Source organism: Xenopus tropicalis, chromosome 3, assembly GCF_000004195.4.
Source record: "Xenopus tropicalis strain Nigerian chromosome 3, UCB_Xtro_10.0, whole genome shotgun sequence".
Lineage (NCBI taxonomy): Eukaryota > Metazoa > Chordata > Amphibia > Anura > Pipidae > Xenopus > Xenopus tropicalis.
In genome coordinates, this window is record NC_030679.2 from 22,998,073 (window position 1) to 23,020,515 (window position 22,443).

The following is a 22,443-nucleotide window of genomic DNA, read 5'->3' on the forward strand; positions in this document are numbered from 1 at the left end:
TAGGAGTTGAATGTAGCACTTTGTCATTGTCTCCAGTTATCTGTGACCCCCAGCATGCATACAGAGGGAGATTCACAGCAGGGAAAGTCTGTGGCATTGGAAACAACGTTTAGCAGAAGCGCTGAATGTGAGGACAGTAATAAAACACATGAATGCCCAGCACTGACTACAACATGTTACAATGTGCAGCTTATACAGCACAGAAGGCTACATTCCCTAATATCACTTCGCCTATTTATTTCTGGAGCCGTGACGCCACATTCTCGCGAGATGAGACTTGCGGATCGGCTGGCCGGAAACAGCCGGAAGTAGCCGGAGGGTTGCGCACGCTGTGAGGGACATTTAAACAGGGACCCGGCAGTGCGACATGAATTTAGTAAGCAAGTGACACGTTCGTTTGTTGGGATTGTCGGAATACTCGGCCTGGGTTTGCTTTAACTCTTTCAGTGCTAGCCGTGACAGCCACAATCGGCGCCACGACTGCTAGTGTGAGAATGTAAGCAGCAGGCTAATGCTTCTTTCAGTAATTGCGCTGTAGCATACCTGCTAGTAGCACTATGCTTGGGTCAGGGGATCTATGGGGCACCCCAATAAAGGGGATATCTCCAACACTCTATAAGTCATTACTTGCTGTGTACGTTATATTCTTGGTACAGTGAAGATATTTGTCCCCCAACAAAAATCATTTCAACGCATGCCTATGCTTTTGGGAATATGACGGTTTTCATTTTCAGCCTGTGATCCCTTAGAGCCCTGTAAGAAAAAAAATAAAAATGTTCCACCCCAGGCCCAGACTGGAATGCCACCCTTTGGTTTAGTATTGAGCCTTGAAGGCCAGGGTCTGCCCCAATTAGGGGGATTTTTGAGAACACCACAGGGGTCAAATACCAGGGCTGCCATCAGAAATCATGGGGCCCCTCACAACCACATTTTCTGCCCCCTCCCCAATGGCTAAACCAGGGATCCTCAAACTTTTTAAGTCCCCCCCCCCCCCATGGTCCTGATACTATGTATGTATAACTTTATTTATAAAGCGCTACTTATGTACGCAGCGCTGTACAGTAGAATACATTAATATAATATAACTATGGCCCACTCCCCACTGCTTCCTGCTCCCCCACTGCTTCCTCCCGCTCCCCCCTGCGTCCTTCAGCTCCTTCCATCTGCTTTCCCCCAGCGTCCACTGGCTCCTTCCTCCTGCTCCCCCATGTGACCTCCGGCTCCCCCTGCGTCCTCCCAAGCTGTTTCAAGGCCGGGCCCCCCTTAAAAGCGAGAATTGTCCCCCCTGTGCCCCCCTGATGGCGGCCCTGATACATACTGTAAAGTGCCAGTTAAGATGGAATCGCCATTTATTTTTTCCCCCACTGAATAAATGCCCCCCATAATTTCAGTGTTATTGCAGTCGCAAGGGGGAAATGCACAACTTGCACTTGACTGTGAATTGGACGCAATTACGTAGAAAAATTGTTGTTGGGATACTGTCATATTTGGTATCAAATTGATGTCTGCGCACAATTCCTCAGGTGCAAGTGACATAGGAAACCCTTCAAGGGTTGGTGGTAGCTTCAGGGTTTCCCGGCGTCAATAAGCACAGTTGTGCATAGTGTTTTAAACGAACAAATGGGGCACTCGGCACTACTATGTGTTTCAGGCTGCTGAAAATCCCAGATCTGTTGCCACCTTGGATGATGTTGGTAAGCTGCTTCTGTGTCAGTAGGCGCACTTGCACATGATTTTGTAACAAACTAGATGCAGAAGTGCAAGGAGCAGCTTTAGATGCAAGTACCTTTAATAAATGTGAATTTTTGTGCCAATGTGGCCATTTTGCATGCTTGTGGGTCATAAATGTTCCCTCATGTTCTTTTTAAATATCATCCATTGACCCAGTGAAAATGTGACCCCTGGTGGCCATAATGTCAAGAAATAGTATTCTGTATTTGCACCAAGCCACAGGGCTTGCCCAAAATAAGCTCTATTTGTTATTTATTAAAGTACCTGGTGTGGCTAGGCACTCATTGTAGTCTTAAATCTTTCTTGCAGGAAGTGCCACCCAGCCAGCATCAGGAATCAATGGATGATCAGCACCAAGAGGTTAGAGAACGTTCTATAGAACACGTGGAACATATTCTTTGATTAGTATCTCTGTTCTGTTTGCTAACCAGAAGAGGCAGATGTACAGATTAAACTACAAACTGCTACTAAAGGGGCCGTAGTTTACATTAATTAGTAATTGTATATAGCATGGCTGTATAGGGAGCAATAGATGGGGAATTTGTGTGAAATCAGCCAAATGGACTGGCCATATTTCCATCTTAATACGCCATTTATTCATCCCAGATGAAACAATGGCATCCTTGGAATGAACATAGAATTTTTAAATGGAAATAAAACACATTACAATTTGCTGTTACTGGCCCTTTGAGACCACGTTGTACCATAGTTGTTTCACTTAATACTCCAAATGGCAGCATTCATAAAGTTTTACTCTCAAGGTTTAGCGCAGACTGTGGGCTTGTGCCTGGATAATCCTGGAAGCACAGGTTGAAGGTCACTTGGGGTAATATATAGTATGAATACTTACGTGTTGTCAGCTATTCTTGGAATAAAGGCTGAATTATCTCTAAGGGTTGCCTCACTATATATTGGACCTTAAATTGGGTGTTTAACAACAAAAAAAGACCAAAAGTCACTGGTTCTAGACAATACTATATTCAGTGCAGAAGCCCACAGTGAGCAACAGTTGTCTCCCTTTACACCCCAACTGCTTTTTTGGTTCATGAAGGGTGAAGATTCAGAGTTAGATGATACCGCAGGCAGCTCAGAGCCCAGGCTGAGAGATACCCCTGAGGACATCTTATTTGAAGCTGCTGTGAACACCATTGCATTTCACCCCAGTCAAGATATACTTGCTGCAGGGGATGTAGATGGAGATGTGTTTGTGTAAGTGATTTTAGCTCTTTTTTTTTTTTTTACATGCTGATTGCCCACAAGTTTTCTTTTTGCATTATAATTTAATATAGTAACATAGTAAGTTAGGTTGAAAAAAAGTCGTACATCCACCACGTTCAACCATAAATAGGTCATTAAAGGTCAAGGAAAGGTAGAAACACTGGGTGGTGTCAAATTGTTAGGCATATCCTTGTCATTCAAGTTGCTTACTTCTACCCTGGCCCATCACTTATTAAAAAATGTACCAGCCCGTTTGCTTTTTTTCAGTGCTGCGCCACCATATATTGTCCAAGGTATCCCCTGTACATGTGCAGTACAGAAATCAGTGAAGAAGTTCTGTACTCCACATGCATTTGAACAGAGCAGTGCAAGGGATGGTGGGACAGCGGAACAATGTGCCCATATTACCCATAGTCAATAAAATAGATGTAAGGCACTAGTTCCATTTGTGCAGGGGTTAGGGGGCACTTGGATGGAAGGAGCAGATTAAAAATCTTCTTTAGAAGACCAGAAAGTGAGAAGTGCCTGATGGCCGGGATTATTCCTCCAAAGACTAATTCCTTCCACAAAAATGTCACATTTCATGTAGTGTCTAGGAAGAGATGGCATTACCTATATTGGACATGCAGTATTGGAATAAAGGCGGATTTCTCTCATTTCAGGTACTCTTATTCCTGCTGGGAAAGTGGAAATAAAGAGCTCTGGTCATCGGGACACCATCTTAAATCCTGCAGAGATTCTGCATTTACCAGCGATGGCCAACGTGAGATTTTGTTTCTCTTACCATTTGGGCACAGCTAACCCAGGTGTATTGTAATAAAAGCACATAGCGATGTGAGTGTATGGAACTAACATGTCTGCTTGCCTTCTAAAGGTGGGAAATGGCCCATTTGGGTTTGGGACAAACTCTTTCCCACATACATGTTATCTGTCAAGGATATGAATTGCATATGATTGTAAATGAAAAGGACACTGTTATATTTTTATATTAAGTGTGTGCCAGAGGATCTCAGAGGTGCTTCCTATCCAGAGCCCTAGGGGCCAGAGGGTATCTGTTGGCTGGTCTGGCTGCATATTAATATGTGTGTATTTATTTTCTATTTAGAGCTTTTCACAGTATCCAAAGACAAGGCAATTCACATTCTCAGCATGGAGGAGGGTAAACTGATCAAGCGCATCCCTAAAGCTCATGAGTAAGGATGTTTATCACTTGTGTGTCATGTTAGTGAAACCTTAGGGCAGTGAGCACCACTGCTTAAGGCTGAGGGCACACGGCCATTTGCTTCTTTGCTCTCAGTAAAACTGCATTGGCAAGTACAGCTTCAGGTTTTAAGTCTACACTTATGGCTCCTGGGAAAAACTGGGCAGGGCAAACATTTCACAGTGCACAATTATCCTAATGATGGTATAGTGGTGACTGTGCTATCTTTTCCCTTCCAGCTCACCTTTAAACTGCCTGCTGCTGATTGATGAGAACCTTTTTGCCACAGGAGATGACAATGGGATGCTAAAAGTGTGGGATCTGCGTCGAGACACGTCCTTTATGGAGATGAAGAACCATGAAGAGTACATCAGTGACATGGCCATTGATGAGAACAAAAAGATGCTGCTAACTGCCAGGTATACCAGTGGCTTTCACAGTTCCTCTAGCACCGGGCAATGAATAACATCTGTTCAGATAGTATTAATGCTGGGGCTGTAGAAGAAATTATGATTTCTGCTTCCATTGCCATAACAAGGCCCTGCAGTGTACCATAGCCATGACATGGCGCTGTACTATACCACAGTCATACTGTAGTCATGACAAGACTGCGTACTAAACCCTAGTTGCATCAAGTCCCATTATAGCTAAGGCCCTGCACTACATAATAGCTTTTTCAGAAATGAGCATGTGAGAGACACCAGACAGGCACAGTGTGTATTACTCTACATTTGCTTCCAGTCTGTTCTGTTTGCCTAATAACACAATATACACCTGTAGATAAATGGTGCAAGTTCTGTATGTGAGAAGTAGAGCTTATTAAGTATTATTAACATGTACAGTGGTGTGAAAAACTATTTGCCCCCTTCCTGATTTCTTATTCTTTTGCATGTTTGTCACACAAAATGTTTCTGATCATCAAACACATTTAACTATTAGTCAAAGATAACACAAGTAAACACAAAATGCAGTTTTTAAATGAGGGTTTTTATTATTTAGGGAGAAAAAAATCCAAACCTACATGGCCCTGTGTGAAAAAGTAATTGCCCCCTGAACCTAATAACTGGTTGGGCCACCCTTAGCAGCAATAACTGCAATCAAGCGTTTGCGATAACTTGCAACGTGTCTTTTACAGCGCTCTGGAGGAATTTAGACCCACTCATCTTTGCAGAATTGTTGTAATTCAGCTTTATTTGAGGGTTTTCTAGCATGAACCACCTTTTTAAGGTCATGCCACAACATCTCAATAGGATTCAGGTCAGGACTTTGACTAGGCCACTCCAAAGTCTTCATTTTGTTTTTCTTCAGCCATTCAGAGGTGGATTTGCTGGTGTGTTTTGGGTCATTGTCCTGCTGCAGCACCCAAGATCGCTTCAGCTTGAGTTGACAAACAGATGGCCGGACATTCTCCTTCAGGATTTTTTGGTAGACAGTAGAATTCATGGTTCCATCTATCACAGCAAGCCTTCCAGGTCCTGAAGCAGCAAAACAACCCCAGACCATCACACTACCACCACCATATTTTACTGTTGGTATGATGTTCTTTTTCTGAAATGCTGTGTTACTTTTACGCCAGATGTAACGGGACACGCACCTTCCAAAAAGTTCAACTTTTGTCTCGTCAGTCCACAAGGTATTTTCCCAAAAGTCTTGGCAATCATTGAGATGTTTTTTAGCAAAATTGAGACGAGCCATAATGTTCTTTTTGCTTAAAAGTGGTTTGCGCCTTGGAAATCTGCCATGCAGGCCGTTTTTGCCCAGTCTCTTTCTTATGGTGGAGTCGTGAACACTGACCTTAATTGAGGCAAGTGAGGCCTGCAGTTCTTTAGATGTTGTCCTGGGGTCTTTTGTGGCCTCTCGGATGAGTTGTCTCTGCGCTCTTGGGGTAATTTTGGTCGGCCGGCCACTCCTGGGAAGGTTCACCACTGTTCCATGTTTTTGCCATTTGTGGATAATGGCTCTCACTGTGGTTCGCTGGAGTCCCAAAGCTTTAGAAATGGCTTTATAACCTTTACCAGACTGATAGATCTCAATTACTTTTGTTCTCATTTGTTCCTGAATTTCTTTGGATCTTGGCATGATGTCTAGCTTTTGAGGTGCTTTTGGTCTACTTCTCTGTGTCAGGTAGCTCCTATTTAAGTGATTTCTTGATTGAAACAGGTGTGGCAGTAATCAGGCCTGGGGGTGACTACAGAAATTGATATTGAAATTGAAAATTGAAATTGATAAACCACAGTTAAGTTATTTTTTAACAAGGGGGGCAATCACTTTTTCACAGAGGGCCATGTAGATTTGGAGTTTTTTTTCTCCCTTAATAACGTAAACCTTCATTTAAAAACTGCATTTTGTGTTCAATTATGTTATCTTTGACTAATAGTTAACGGTTTTTGATGAGCAGAAACATTAAAGTGTGACAAACATGCAAAAGAATATGAAATCAGGAAGGGGGCAAATAGTTTTTCACACCACTGTATTTACAAAGTGCCAGCCTGTGCTGCCATACTGTATAATAAAATGGTGTATACAGGGCCGCCATCAGAAATCACAGGGCCCCTCACAACAACATTTTCTGGGCCCTCCTCCTCCCACGCCCTGCCCTCAATGGCCCCTGCCCTCAATGGCCCCTCCCCCAGTGACCCCTCCCATCAGTACAAAGGACACACAAGCATTGGTAGCCAGGGCCCTCCAATATATTGGTGCCCAGCAGCAGTGCCCCATAATACATTGGTACCCAGCAGCAGTGCCCCCATAATACATTGGTGCCCAGCAGCAGTGCCCCCAATACATTGGTGCCCAGCAGCAGGGCCCCCATAATACATTGGTGCCCAGCAGCAGTGCCCCATAATACATTGGTGCCCAGCAGCAGTGCCCCATAATACATTGGTACCCAGCAGCAGTGCCCCCATAATACATTGGTACCCAGCAGCAGTGCCCCCATAATACATTGGTGCCCAGCAGCAGTGCCCCATAATACATTGGTGCCCAGCAGCAGTGCCCCATAATACATTGGTGCCCAGCAGCAGTGCCCCATAATACATTGGTACCCAGCAGCAGTGCCCCATAATACATTGGTGCCCAGCAGCAGTGCCCCATAATACATTGGTGCCCAGCAGCAGTGCCCCATAATACATTGGTGCCCAGCAGCAGTGCCCCATAATACATTGGTACCCAGCAGCAGTGCCCCCATAATACATTGGTACCCAGCAGCAGTGCCCCCATAATACATTGGTGCCCAGCAGCAGTGCCCCATAATACATTGGTGCCCAGCAGCAGTGCCCCATAATACATTGGTGCCCAGCAGCAGTGCCCCATAATACATTGGTACCCAGCAGCAGTGCCCCATAATACATTGGTGCCCAGCAGCAGTGCCCCATAATACATTGGTGCCCAGCAGCAGTGCCCCATAATACATTGGTGCCCAGCAGCAGTGCCCCATAATACATTGGTGCCCAGCAGCAGTGCCCCATAATACATTGGTACCCAGCAGCAGTGCCCCATAATACATTGGTACCCAGCAGCAGTGCCCCATAATACATTGGTACCCAGCAGCAGTGCCCCATAATACATTGGTGCCCAGCAGCAGTGCCCCATAATACATTGGTGCCCAGCAGCAGTGCCCCATAATACATTGGTGCCCAGCAGCAGTGCCCCATAATACATTGGTGCCCAGCAGCAGTGCCCCATAATACATTGGTGCCCAGCAGCAGTGCCCCATAATACATTGGTGCCCAGCAGCAGTGCCCCCATAATACATTGGTGCCCAGCAGCAGTTCCCCCATAATACAATGCTACCCAGCAGCAGTGCCCCCATAATACATTGGTGCCCAGCAGCAGTGCCCCCATAATACATTGGTGCCCAGCAGCAGTGCCCCCATAATACATTGGTGGTCAGTGTGCCCCGCAGCCCCCCCTAATACATTGGCGACCTGCAGCAGTTTCACTTCTCCTCTTCGGCTTCTCTGGCATCTTCAGCGGCATCTTCAGATCCTTCACGGGCAACGCCTCTGCACTTATGTCTCCAGGTGAATGGAGACAGGCCCTTTTATAAGGTTGCACCCAGTGCGTACTGACGTCACAAGTACACACGGGGCGCAACAATCCAGATGACCAATGACAGGGCCGGGATTTTATTAAAGGGGGCCCGAGCTACTAAGAAAACTGTAACACCGCAGGGCCCCCTTTAAAAGTAAAAATTGCCCGGGACAGCTGTCCCCGCTGTGCCCCCCTGATGGCGGCCCTGGGTGTATATATCAAACATAAAAATTTCAGTACTGACTGACTGACTGATTCAATATGGATAGCTCCTTGACATTTGGTTTAACAGTGAGTATTTAAGTGAATTTATTATAGTTAATTGCACTTAAATGGAATTTACTTTCTTTCTAAGAAGGATTTATATTCAGGTTACTCCTTAATGTGTGTGTTTACACATATGAACAGGAATTACCATACTGATTGCTCTGTCAAGTACATGTAATAGCTTCATCCAGTAGCACAAGTATTGATGTCTGATTAGCTTAGCTGACTATCATCATTACCAACAAGTTTTCAGAGGGAGAAACTGGTAAATAACTTGAAGAGGACATAATCTTTCCATAATAATAATGCTCCAATTGGGGACTATGAGCTCCCTGCTGTTTTTTATATATAAATGTAGCAGTGTATAACACAGGTACCACTTGGGAATTAATGTTTTTTTCAACATTTTTAAACATGTCCTACCAGTAAAAGTTGTGTTTGCCTGCTTGAATACACATATACAGTTTGTTCTCTCTACCAGCGGAGATGGAACCATGGGAGTCTTCAACATAAAGAGACGGAGGTTTGAGTTGCTGTCAGAGTACCAAAGTGGAGACTTGACATCTGTGGCTATAATGAAGGTGGGCAAGTTAAGGCAGTAAAGTCTAACCCCATTTTCCCTAAAACACTTTACTAACAATTATATCTTAATGTATTGCTTTTTCTTTTAACCCAGTATTTCTCATTAGTCTGTTTTAGCTGGTTTAATTTAGCCATACAAGTGCTGTAAATCCTTATTTCCCCTAGATGAATGCACTTACTTTGCCATATAAGGCACGGACTTCCCTGTTTTATGCATATGGCACAAGCTGCAAATTCATGCTTTTTGCCACCAACGTTTAAAATGCCCAAAATCACCTCCATTAACCCATTCTCTTTGCTGCCTACGGTATAATGCCCACATTATTGGGTTCATTTTGGTCATATTGGCACCATATTTTGAGTATTTTAAAAGCCTTAACTGCAGCTTAGGCAATTAACTAGAGCCCATTTCTTTTTCAGAGAGGTAAGAAAGTGGTTTGTGGTTCCAGCGAGGGGACTATCTACCTGTTCAACTGGAATGGCTTTGGGGCGACAAGCGACCGCTTTGCAGTAAAAGCTGAATCAATTGATTGCATGGTACCCATTACAGACAACATTGTGTGTACTGGATCTATGGATGGTGTCATCAGGTTAGCAATGTAGCTTTACGCATTTAAAGGAACAGTAACACCAAAAAATGAAAGTGTATAAAAGTAACTAAAATATAATGTGCTGCTGCCCTGCACTGGTAAAAGTTGTGTGTTTACTACAGAAAGTCTACTATAATTTATATAAATAAGCTGCTATGCAGCCATGGAGGCAGCCATTCAAAGGAGAAAAGGCACAGGCACATAGCAGATAACAGATAAAACACTATTGTATTATACAGAGCTTATCTGTTATCTACTATGTAACCTGTGCCTTTTCTCCTTCTTCCAGCTTGAATGGCTGCCCCCGTGGCTACACAGCAGCTTATTATATAAATTATAGTAGTGTTACTGTAGCAAACACACCAGTTTTACCAGTGCAGGGCAACAGTGCATTATATTTTTATTACTTTAAAGCGCTTTCATTTTTTGGTGTTACTGTTCCTTTAAATATAATGTACTTTTGACCTGCTTCAGAAGCATACACATGCTAAAACGTAGCCCAGACAAGCTGTAGGGTCCTTCATTGTGTATTAAATAAAATCTAACTAGAATACGTTTCTAATACTTAAGTCTAATGTCAGAGGAAGTGGTTTTTCCTTGGTGTTTAAAACAAACCGCCTGTCGCTGGTACATGAGTTTTTTAGCCTGAAAATGCATATTTATCGTCGGAAAGCTGCTTGTACCAAAGCTGATGGGAAGTTTGCATTTAATAGCTGTATCCACAGAAAGGAATTCCAAACACTGAAACCATGATAGTCTGTGCTCACTGGGACCAGTTTTCTACCCCCTTTAGGCTCACAATGTTATGCAACCCCTCCCTCACCTTGTTTCATTTTGAAGTGATACATTCTGGGACTTGATGTCCCTCTGCTTTCCAAAGTGGATGGTGCACAGATTCCCTGTAACTTGACGGGATTTCAGGGTTCAGAATTCACCACCTCTTCATGGAATAAGGTAAGGAAGGGGTTGCATTGCACTGTGAGCCTAAAGAGGGTAGAAAACTGGTCCCAGTGAGCACAGACTATCATGGTTTCAGTGTTTGTAATCAAGTACGTCTGTATATATTTTTTTTCTGGGAGCTATGCATTGTTAAGAATAAGCCCATTATGTATATTTATTTCTTTAATTTAGTGTGAGGCAATGGAGGTGAAGAGTGGTTAAATGTTATTTGTGGCTTTCTACAAAACTACAATATAACTACTTTTTATATAAAATAGGCTGTTGCTGCTAAGGAATATTTGATTGTATTCACTTATCAGATGAAGGACAAATAGGTATGACCTTTAAAGAAAGAGAAAAATCTTAACGTGTACCGACACCTTTAGCTGTATGAACTGGCACCTCTCTCCATTCTGTGTTATCTCTCTAACTCACTATGTCCCAATAAACATTTGTTCACTGCTTCCTGGTTCTGTAAACAGGTGTTCTTCATATATCCCGTTTCCTAAAAGCAATACTCGTCTTCTGTTTTATCTACACCTTTTCATAATTTTTTTAATAAAGTTTCTATAGGTTGTTGTTTTCTCTCACTCTCATAGAGCGATTAATATCTTGCCCAATCGAGTTGTTGGCACTGTGGGGCAACATCCAGGTGAACCCATTGAGCAGCTGGCAAAGTCTAGAGATGGAAAATTCTTGGCCAGCTGTGCCCATGACCAAAAGGTGAAGTTCTGGGACATGTCTTCACTTAGCTCCATTGTAGTGGATGTTTACAGGAAACGTAAGAAGAACAAACAGCTGCCCGCCTTGAGTCGGAAAGCCTTTGGAGGAGCAGATGACTTTTTTTCTGGTCTCAGAGAGGAGACAGAGGGGAAAAGTATGGGAGACCAAGAGGACAGCAATGAAGATGAAAGTGACAGTGATGATTCAGACAGTGACTGAGGAGGCTGGAACGGCACATTCTGTACTGTACTGCCTTAAGAATTCTAATTGATAAGAAATCCGTTATCCAGAAACTTATTATCCAGAAAGTTCTGAATTAAGGGAAGGCCATCTCCCATAGACTCCATTTTAGTCAAATAATTCACATTTTTTAGAATGATTTCCTTTTTCTCTGTAATAATAAAACAGTAGCTTGTACTTGATCCCAACTAAGATATAGTTAATCCTTAGTGGATGCAGAACAGTCCTATTGGGTTTATTTAAGGTTTAAATTATTTTTACTAGACTTAAGGCAGGTTGGCTGTATGGGACTATCCAATGCACATACTCCTAGAAAAGTATAGTTTTTATACAAAGACTTTATTTATATAAAACAGTATTTTACATATGGGCTGTTTTATGTGTTACATTTCTATAGAGACCTGCAATGTTCAGGGGTATAGATTGCCATTGCTATTTTTGTTTTTACTAACTGTGCCAAAATAGGGCAAGTGGTTAGAAGGTACATCTCTGAAATTGTATTTGTATATTCTATTTAGCCTTAGAAGTGCTCCCACAACCCCCTCTTGTGTATCTACAACTCTGAAATACCTTTATATGTATAAAAACATGTAATTAATCCTGATGTAATAGCAGCTGTGTTGTCATCTATCCACATGTTTTAAATAAACACATTCAGCCTGTTTATATGTTGTCTCGTTGAGCATAATGTCTCCTTGAGTATTGTCTATGGCAGGTTATTTTCTGGTGTTTAGTAGCTGTGACAAGTAGCTGCTACTAAGTAGCTCTGTGTGTCTTCACCCTAAGAATATACAGGTACCCAATATTTGTAGTCTTTAATAATTCTTGAAAATAATTTCAAAATTATTTTGAAGAATTGTATAATTATTTATTATAATACAAGAATTGCTTTCAAATGCTGATACCTGGACAGATAGTGGCAGTTTATAGGAACTGGATCCGCCTGTTAGTGCTCACATAGATGTTGGCCTAAATAGGCCCTGTGTGAGCACAGTGGAAATGCATCAGCAGAGTAAATGGCAAGGGTGACATAGGGTTTAATAAGGTCTTAAATCTTCTCCAGCACCAGCGACAAAACATCCAAAGATACTTTTGCATTGGTATTAGTGTGAACTGATGTGTGATAAAATATTTGTATCACGTGAGTGCCAGAAAAAGCCAATTTCCTGCACATGATGCAAATATTTCGCTTCCAGCGATTCACTCTCACATCAATAAAAAGTTTTTTTGGATGTTTTGTGGTACCATCGCCCTTGGTCACACTAGGCTGTTTGTCTGTATAGAAGCACAGGCAGGCAAACAACCGGTCAAAGCAGATCTGCTCCTATTCACTCTGTGTGCACTGATCCCCAACCAGTAGCTCGGGGGCAACATGTTGCTCACCAACCCCTTGGATGTTGCTCTCAGTGCCCCCAAACCAGGTAGTTATTTTTGAATTCCTGACTTGGGGGCAAGTTTTGGTTGAATAAAAACAAGATTTACTACCAAATAAAGCCCCCTGTAATCTGATAGTGTGCATAGAGGCTGCCTAATAGCCAATCTTAGCCCTTATTTGGCTACTCCATGAACTTTTATGATGCTTGTGTTGCTCTCCAAGTCATTTTACATCTGACTGTGGCTCACGAGTAAGAAAGGTTGGGGATCCCTGCCTTAGTGTTTCTGCACCAAAATCCACTCTGTGTGCACACATTGGCCAATGCAGTGGCTGTCCATGCTCTGACTGGCTCTGTCCATCTGCATTTTTACACAGGCAAACAAACAAAATAATGTGATATAATTTAAAAGACACCTGTCACCCTTAAATGGTTTCCCCCACCAGAGGTGTGCGCTAATAGAGCTTGCACTCTGGTTTGGGGGAGTTGGATGTTTTTTTTAAATAGCCCCTACCAGTGCCAGGTCGCCCACACTGGGAGGGAGCTCCTGGTGGGGGTGTACTAACAACAAGATATTTGTTATACAGTGAATATAAAAAGTCTGATAAAAAGTGGTGATAAAATGTCAGGTTCCTGTGCTGTACAAAAATGAGACAAAGATAAATAATTTCAGAACTTTTTCCACCTTTAATGTGACCTATAAACTGTACCACTCAATTGAAAAACAAACTGAAATATTTTAGGTGGAGGGAAGAAAACCAAAAAAACTAAAATAATGTGGTTACATAAGTGTGCACGCCCTCTTCTAACTGGGGATGTAGCTGTGTTCAGAATTAAGCAATCACATTCAAAATCATGTTAAATAGGAGTCGGCATACACCTGCCCTCATTTAAAGTGCCTCTGATTAACCCCAAATACAGTTCAGCTGCTCCAGTTGGTCTTTCCTGACATTTTTTTAGTCGCATCCCACAGCAAAAGCCATGGTCCCCAGAGAGCTTCCAAAGCATCAGAGGCAGGGGCGATTCTGGACATATTGCCGCCTGAGGCGGCTCCTGGATGCCGCCCCCCCCCCCGCTCCCCAGCGCTTACCTTCTGAGCGCAGGAGCGGGTCCGGGGGCGGTGAAATCGCTAGTGCAGAGAGCGCAATTGCGCTCTCTGCACTAGAAGGGCCGAATTTCCGGTTTAAAACCGGAAATTCGTCTCTTAAAGTTACCAGGAGCGGCTTTTTGCCGCCCCTGGTAACTGGGGCGCTTCTGTCGCCTGAGGCGAGTTTCTCAACTCGCCTAATGGCAGAAGCGCCCCTGATCAGAGGGATCTCATTGTTACAAGATATCAGTCAGGAGAAGTGTACAAAAGAATTTCCAAGGCATTAGATATACCATGGAACACAGTGAAGTCATCATCAAGTGGAGAAAATATGGCACCACAGTGACATTACTAAGAACTGGATGTCCCTCCAAAATGTATGAAAAGTTGAGAAGAAAACTGGTCAGGGGGCTACCAAGAGGCCTACAGCAACATTAAAGGAGCTGCAGAAATATCTGGCAAGTACTGGCTGTGTGGTACATGTGACAACAATCTCCCGTATTCTTCATATGTAGAGTGGCAAGTCGAAAGCCTTTTCTTACGAAGAAATACATCCAAGCCAGGCTACATTTTGCAAAAACACATCTGAAGTCTCCCAAAAGCATGTGGGAAAAGGTGTTATGGTCTGATGAAACCAAGGTTGAACTTTTTGGCCATAATTCCAAAAAATATGTTTGGTGCAAAAACAATACTGCACATCACCAAAAGAACACCAGACCTACAGTGAAGCATGGTGGTGGCAGCATCATGCATTGGGGCTGTTTTTCTTCAGCTGGAACTGGGGCCTTAGTTAAGATAAAGGGAATTATGAGCAGTTCCAAATACCAGTCAATATTGGCACAAAACCTTCAGGCTTCTGCTAGAAAGCTGAACATGAGGAGGAACTTCATCAGCATGACAACGACCCAAAGCATACATCCAAATCAACAAAGGAATGGCTTCACCGGAAGAAGATTAAAGTTTTGGAATGGCCTAGCCAGAGCCCAGACCTGAATCCGATTGAAAATCTGTGGGGTGATCTGAAGAGGGCTGTGCCCAGGAGATGCCCTCGCAATCTGACAGATTTGGAGCGTTTCTGCAAAGAAGAGTGAGCAAATCTTGCAAAGCCAAAATGTGCCATGCTGTGCCAGACTCATACCCAAAATGTCTGAGTGCTGTAATAAAATCAAGGTGCTTCAACAAAGTATTAGTTTAAGGGTGTGCACACTTATGCAACCACATTATTTTAGTTTTTTTAGTTTTCTTCCCTCCACCTAAAAGAGTTCCGTTTGAGTGGTACAGTTTATAGGTCACATTAAGGGCTCTGGCACACGGGGAGATTAGTCGCCTGCGGCAAATCTCCCTGTTCACGGGCAACTAATCTCCCCAAAATGCCATCCCACCGGCGAAAATGTAAATCGCAGGTGGGATGGCGTAAGCTTTCGCTCAAGGCAACTTCTGCGATTTCAGGGAAGTTTCCTCTCAATCCAACTTCTGTGATTTCAGGAAAATTGCTGCGCCGCGTATGCCATCCCACCGGCGATTTACATTTTCGCCGGTGGGATGGCATTTCGGGGAGATTAGTCGCTCACAAACAGGGAGGTGACTAATCTCCCCGTGTGCAAGAGCCGTAAAGGTGGAAAAAGTTCTGAAATTATTTATTTTTGTCTCATTTTTGTACAGCACAGGAACCTGACATTTTATCAGGGGTGTGTAGACTTCCACTGTATACCACTACTCATTAATAGCATACTGAAATTAAAGGGTTAATGTTCACAAGCTGTCAGGGGTCACCTAGGTTTAAGATGTGTGTAAATTAAGAGTTAACAAATGTAATTAGCTGAATATCAACAGCAAAGTGAATAGCCTAGACAGCAATTAGCACAACAATAAGCAGCTAAAGGTGCCTGCAGGGAGCGCGGATACACAGTCTGCTGTAGCTTATCTCTGATCTGGGATAAAAAAAAAACTACAAAATTTCATTCAACTGCAGGTTGTCATGCATTGTATGGTTGTAATTCTCTGTATTTTTAGGGCTCTGGCACACGGGGGAGATTAGTCGCCCGCGACAAAACTCTCTGTTCGCGGGCGACTAATCTCCCCGAGTTGCCATGACCCGCCATCCTGCCAGCGAACATGTAAGTCGCCAGTGGGATGGCACGCGCGGCGGCGCGATTTCCTGAAATCGCCGAAAAAGACTTGCGAGTCTTTTCCGGCGATTTCGGGAAATCGTGCCGCCGCGTGTGCCATCCCGCCGGCGACTTACACTTTCGCTGCTTAACAGTTCAGGGTCTCCTTTGCCATATTTTTTGTTATTTCATAATGTGCCAAATGTTTTCAGTGGGAGACAGGTCTGGACTGCAGGCCAGTTTAGTATGTGGATACGTTTACTATGGTGCCATGCTGTTGTAGAAGGTTTAGAATGTGTTCTGGCATTGTCTTGTTGCAATAAGCAGGGCTTTCCTTGTCTAGATAGGCAGCATATGCTGTTCCAAAACCTGTATATATGATTCAGCATTAGTGGTACCTTTCCAGATGTGCAAGCTACCCATGCCATGTGCACTGATGCACTACCATAGTTTCTGACTTTTGAATTGTGTGCTGACAGCAACCCAGATGGTCTTTCTCCTCTTTAGTCCAGTGGACTCAGCATTCATGATTTCCAAAAAGAATTTCAAATTTTGACAGACCACAGGACACTTTACCTCAGCCCACCTTAACTAAGCTTGGGCCCTGAGAAGGCAGCGGTGTTTCTGGATAATTTTTATATATGGCTTCATCTTTGCATGGCAGAGTTTTTACTTGCATTTGTGGATGCAACGGCAAACTGTGTCCTCAGGAAACCCTTTTTTTTCATTTTAGAAAACAATAACATTAATCCGTTTTAACATTGGATCTGTTATCTTTGTACTATCTCCAATTAAATATAGGCTTTAATTGATTTACATATCATCCCATTTTCTTTGTTCACAAGCACTCAGGGGGTCACCTAAGTTTAAGGTTCCCTGGTATGTAGGCAAAGAGTTTATAAATGTAAATATTATCAGCAAGGTGAAAATGGGCTAGACAGCATTTAGCACAACAATAAGGGCAGGGGGCCTGCATTTTGTACACAGGCAGAGGAAAGTGAATCAGCTGTCATTCACTCACTCCATTGACAGGCCCAGTGTTGGTCTGTGGGAAGCTACATGGCGCAAATATTGGCATAAAAATGCAAAAAGTATACACTTTCACACTGATATCCAAAATAAAACCACTATGTGTGCCCCTGCCCTATGTAGTAAGTATTGCCTGCAGGGAGTGGGGATGCATATTTCATTAAATAGCTAATCTCTCTCTTTCTATATTATAAGAGTCTCAGTTACCTTATTGCACCATTGGGGGTTATCTAGTATTTAGACTTTGAGCATATTTATAATATACAATATGTATATTATATAATTGTACAAAATGTATGATTTGCTCAGTGATTGTTGAGGGTAGAGCGTTATATAATGCATGTAATACATATTGTAATGCATAAAAATATTAATACATGTAATTAACTAGAGGCCCTTTTAGCCCTTTCCTTTTGTGCTCAAAGACAGATACTACGTTATTTTTTTTTTGACAAATCTTTTTGTATTACACAACTGTAATATTATTATGCATTTGAATGAACAGTTGCTGTCAAATTGCTGAATTAACGTTAAAAACAAGCATAACTAAACAACAGTGCTGTCTTTATTGCTTACAACTTTTCACCAGAGGGCAGTGTAGAGCAGTTGTATACTGTGGTTTTGTTTGAATTTCCCAACCAGAACCAGGTTGGGTTTGTTTAGCCTTTAATGCCATATAGAAGTTCCACATCTTAATTAAGAACAATATACTTTTAGGATGAGCCTCATCTGTCCATGGTTCCCATACCTTATAGCATGGGCCCCCAACCTTTTTTTTACCTGTGAGCCACATTCAAATGTAAAAATACTTAGGGAGCAACACAAGCATAAACCATGTTCCTGGGGGTGCCAATTAAGGGCTGTTATTGGCTATATGGTAGTACCTTTATGGACTGGCAGCCTACATGATGCTCTGTTTGGCAGTACATCTGGTTTTTATGCAACCAAAACTTGCCTCCAAGCCAAGATTTCAAAAATAAGCACCTTCTTTAAGGCCACTGGGAGCAACATCCAAGGGTTGGGGATCACTACCTTATAGAATTTCTCTGGACAGCCTCTTCTTATAAATATGTTAGTTTATAGAGTGGTAAAGCTCTTTCAATCAACTGTTCCAATACCTGTATTGTTGGTCCTCCACTAGCCTTCCAATACATTGCTATCACTTTCTTGGCGTACATACATAGTATGGTTAGTAGCGTTCTTTGGGTACGTCTTGGAGATATTTCCTCCACCTGATTAAGTAGTAGTACCGTAGGGTCCATTGGCAGATGAATGTCTGGTTTTAGTTGGATTAATTGCGTTATCCTCTCCCCAAAGACTTATATCAAGGGGCATTTCCAGGTTATATGTATAAAATCAACTGGTCAGCGTCTGGGGCACTCCTGGCTTAAGGTAGGATTCATTTTATGTAAACAGAATGGGGTGAGATACGTTCTATGTAGGTAGCTTAATTGCATCATTTAATCTTTACTGCTAATCACCCCCTCAAAAGTTGAGTCTAGAATAGCTACACAGTGCTCTGGGGTGATCTCTGGGATGTCTTGTTGCCACTTTGCTAACAGTCTGTTTAATTAAGTACTTCCAGCTTGTATCAGATGGTCATAAAAGTGTAACAAGAGTTTGTTTAATACCTCTTTATGTACCCCTATCTCAATGTTTCTTGGAATGGTAACTATGGGAATATGCCCAAATTGACTCTATTGCATGTCTTATTTGTAAGTACCTAAAGAACATTGAATTGGAGAGAGAGAATTCTTGTTGAGATCCTGAAATACCATTAGTTTACCTTTGGCTATAATATCTGCCATATTATAGTGTGCCCAAATCTGTGGGTCCGGGATTTGTTTTAAATTGTTTTAATTTTGGATTGCACCAGAGTGGGGGGGCAAATTGTGAACAGTGTTGTTGTGGTTTAGGATATATATATAATTGAAGTGAGTTATGCCAAGCCTGCACTGTTGCTTTCATCAGGGGGAAGGCTTTTGTTAACGTTATTCTTATTTGTGTAATATATATGCCTACGCAGAGAGCGGGGTACCCCCTCCCCAACTTACTTTTGAGAGGCCCTGCCTCTCTGGAATCTGCTTTTTTTTTAGCATTACACAGCCTTTCCAATCTTTTGTGGCCCCTGTTTGTGGCCACTTTTTATGATGTTCACAAGCTCTCAGGGGCCACCTAAGTATAAGGTTCCCTGGTATGTAAGAGTTAACAAATGTAATTAGCTGAATATCAACAGCATAGTGAATAGGGGCTAGACAGCATTTAGCACAACAATAAGCAGTTAGTGGTGCCTGCAGGGCGCGTGGCTGCAGTTCGATGAATGGCCCATTTCTCTTTAGGGCACACGCAGTGTTACTTGTAGCCAGCTACTTGTCACAGCTACAGAATGCCAGAAAATACCTGACCTATAGACAATACTGAGAATTGTCTCTGCTAAAACACACATAGAGAAAATGATCAGTATTGTCTATTTTGTAGCCACGACAGGTAGCTGGCTACAAGTAGCTCTGTGTGTTGTTGCCCTTATTCTTGGTTAAGTCAGACCAGGCGTGCGGTCTGCTTCTCTTCATCTGCATTTTGTAGGCAGCCGGAGAGAAGAGGATCCACACTCATCAGCAGATCCATGTAGCTGCACCGGCACAGTGTCGGGCTGAGTGCAGCTACACGAAGTGGAGGTAGAGGCCAAACATGAGCATTTTCATGTTTTGGGACAGTGTCTGCTCAATGCAGCTGCACTCAGGCCAATGCTGTACCTGTCAGTGCAGGTACACGAATCTACGTCTTTCTGCCAGGTCTGACTTTGCCCTTATAAGAGTCCATTTACAATATTCACCTTACAGTGCCACCTCAGGGGTACTAAGCGCCTGAGGCGCCCAAGTTGATGCCGCCCCCCCTCGCTGCCCCCAGTATTTAGCTTTGATGCTTTCTGCACTAGAAGATTTAAAAATAAGAATTTCAGCTCTTTAAGTTACCAGGAACAGCTTTTTGGTGCCCCTGGCAACTTGCCAGGTGCTGCCGCAGCGCCCCTGTCACCTTATTGCACAATGGGTGTTTTCTAGTATTTTGACTCTCACTTACAGTGTATTTAAAAATATAGATATTTATAATTACCAAAATGCTCTATACATTTAAAATGTTTGGTTTCCACAATGAGCGTGTAAAATACTACTGTATATAATGCATGTAATACATACTGTAATACATAATAGCACCTGTAATTTACTGGTGGAAAAGTTGTCTGTCTTTCAGCACCTGGCACATAGCAGAATAGGCAAGCAAAAGCACACAATATGTAGGGAGGCTTCCTTCATACCAAATAAAGCCCTGGGCAGTGGGCATGGCAGAGCTTCTTGATGCTTGGTGTGACTAACAAAATAAAATGTGTTAAAAACTGAAACTCCCAAAAAAAAACTTCCTTTTACATGTGCTCAAAAAAGCAAGTATATTTCAGATCAGGTCTTGTTTCCACTTAGAAATGGTGAACTTGAGGAGCTATTTTGGCGAGGTCACCTAATGAGCAGATCTTCACCCGATATGCCCACCTAAGGTGACAATATCTGGCTAAAACAGTGGGTACATGCAGTCTCTGATCCGACAGGAAAATCAAACCTGCCCGATTTTAGGTCAGATATTGGTCAGGTAGGCCCATGTATGACCACCTTTAGAGCTCTGGCACACGGGGAGATTAGTCGCCCGCGGGATGGCAACTGATGGCAACTCGGGGAGATTAGTCGCCCGCGAACAGGGAGATTTGTCGCAGGCGACTTATCTCCCCCTGTGCCAGAGACCTTAAAGGGACAGATCCCTGAGGAGAGAGAAAATGAGTCTTTGAAATTATAAAACAAGTCTCTTATCAGTCTGCCCTTTGTTTTGACTGTCTGGAGAGCTGATTTGCATCAGAAATGTCACCTAACACCATAGACAGATAATGATCCAGTCCTGGATTGTGCACTGCTATCTGCACCCGCTTTTGCCTGTTTTGCCCCCGAGAGGCCGATTACATTCTGCAGGGCAGAACGTAAGCGGCAGCTTGGAGCGCCACTGGGACTGGAGTGGTGCAGTCAGGCAATTGGTGCTGCATGGTCAGGCACAGTCACCAAGGGCCAGATAAAACAGCCAGACGGGCCTGATGTGAATTTAGATAACAGCAAATGAGGTTTTTTCACCACTGTAAAATCCTGTGGAGCATGATATATGTCCTAAAATACTTTCCAGTGAACAGCAATTTAGCTGTAGTTTCCATGTTGGTGCCCTCCTGTTATCAAACAACTTCTGATTACCCTAATGCTAATGGCACACAGCATGCCAAGAAAAATTTGGTCCCCTGTCTTCCAGGGCAGATTTTGGAGTACAAACACACAGTTGTGTCAGTGTGGCAGTATGCACAGGGACTTAAAGGAGAAGGAAAGGTAAAAACTAAGTAAGCTTTATCAGAAAGGTCAATGTAAATACAGCCATAAGCACTCACAGAAACGCTGCACTGACTCTATCAAAAGAAACACAGGATTTCTTGTCTCCTTTTTTGTGAACATGTTCTTCAGTATCAGACCTCCTCTCCTTTAGGGCTCTTTCAGGTTTGGGGCCAGAATCTGCTCAGTTCTCTCCCCCCCCCCCTCCCATAAGAATTCATAAGAATGCACTCTCCCCCTCCCTTAGAAATGTATGATCTGAGCAACCATTGGCTAGAGCTTGCAGCAGGAAGCTAGGAAGACCAAGCTAAAATGGCAGCTGCTGTCTTAAACAAACTGATGGTGCTTCTAGGGCTGTTTAATCAGGTATAGTAAAGCTTTCTGCTGAATAAATATTATGTTCTAGGTGGCATTAATGTGGTGATTGGCAGTAAAATGCCAAATGACTTTTAAAGTTGCTGAACCCATTATTTTGCTATGGAGCAATGTGGGGAAGGGGTTGAATGAATGAGTGAGACTAAAGGTGGCCATACAGGGGCCAGTAAAACCTGCCGATGGTCTGAGTCGGCAGCTTATTGGTCCATGTATGGGACCCTCAGACCAGCCTGCCCAACCGATATCTCTGCTGAAAATTGGGCAGATGACGATTAGACGTTTGAAAATCCCATTGAGGCGAGGAGCGCATTGGCACGTCCTTATCTCAACATCCTTCATCCTGTCAATGTGATCCAATCAGATATAGCCCATCTTAAGGTGGGCATATCAGGGAAAGATCTGCTCGTTTGGTGACCTCGCCAGAATGGTTCCTATCAGCCAAGAGGTTTCCTCTGATTCTAAGGAATCAGATATATCTGTGTAAAAAATTATTTATATATATTTTTGGAATCCAGATGTTTATGCGCATTTTATACGAA

The 22,443-nt window shown here is 43.0% G+C and overlaps 1 protein-coding gene across 4 annotated transcripts; it reads left to right on the forward strand.

The window, feature by feature from the left end:
* The first annotated feature begins 261 nt into the window (after nt 1–261).
* On the forward strand, nt 262–12,189 carry LOC100490380 (WD repeat domain 55). 4 transcript variants are annotated; one of them, XM_018092829.2, is made up of 9 exons: nt 262–376; nt 2,041–2,091; nt 2,783–2,940; nt 3,612–3,712; nt 4,055–4,142; nt 4,390–4,569; nt 8,931–9,030; nt 9,452–9,621; nt 11,134–12,189. In XM_018092829.2, exons 1-9 carry the CDS (start codon nt 368–370, stop codon nt 11,285–11,287), a joined length of 1,011 nt encoding a protein of 336 aa, XP_017948318.1. In that variant the 5' UTR covers nt 262–367; the 3' UTR covers nt 11,288–12,189. The 4 variants fall into 4 exon arrangements, with proteins under 4 accessions (XP_017948318.1, XP_004912816.1, XP_004912817.1 ...); XM_004912759.4 differs by having other exon boundaries at nt 264–376; nt 11,160–12,189; XM_002940132.5 differs by lacking the exon at nt 262–376 and adding an exon at nt 421–496 and having other exon boundaries at nt 11,160–11,858.
* Nucleotides 12,190–22,443: the final 10,254 nt, after the last annotated feature.

What these genes read in the sequence shown, in the direction of transcription:
- LOC100490380 (XM_004912759.4), top strand. An exon ending in AAGATGCTGCTAACTGCCAG is followed by an intron (nt 4,570 to 8,930) that starts GTATACCAGTGG and finishes TCTCTCTACCAG; the next exon opens with CGGAGATGGAACCATGGGAG. An exon ending in CATCTGTGGCTATAATGAAG is followed by an intron (nt 9,031 to 9,451) that starts GTGGGCAAGTTA and finishes TTTCTTTTTCAG; the next exon opens with AGAGGTAAGAAAGTGGTTTG.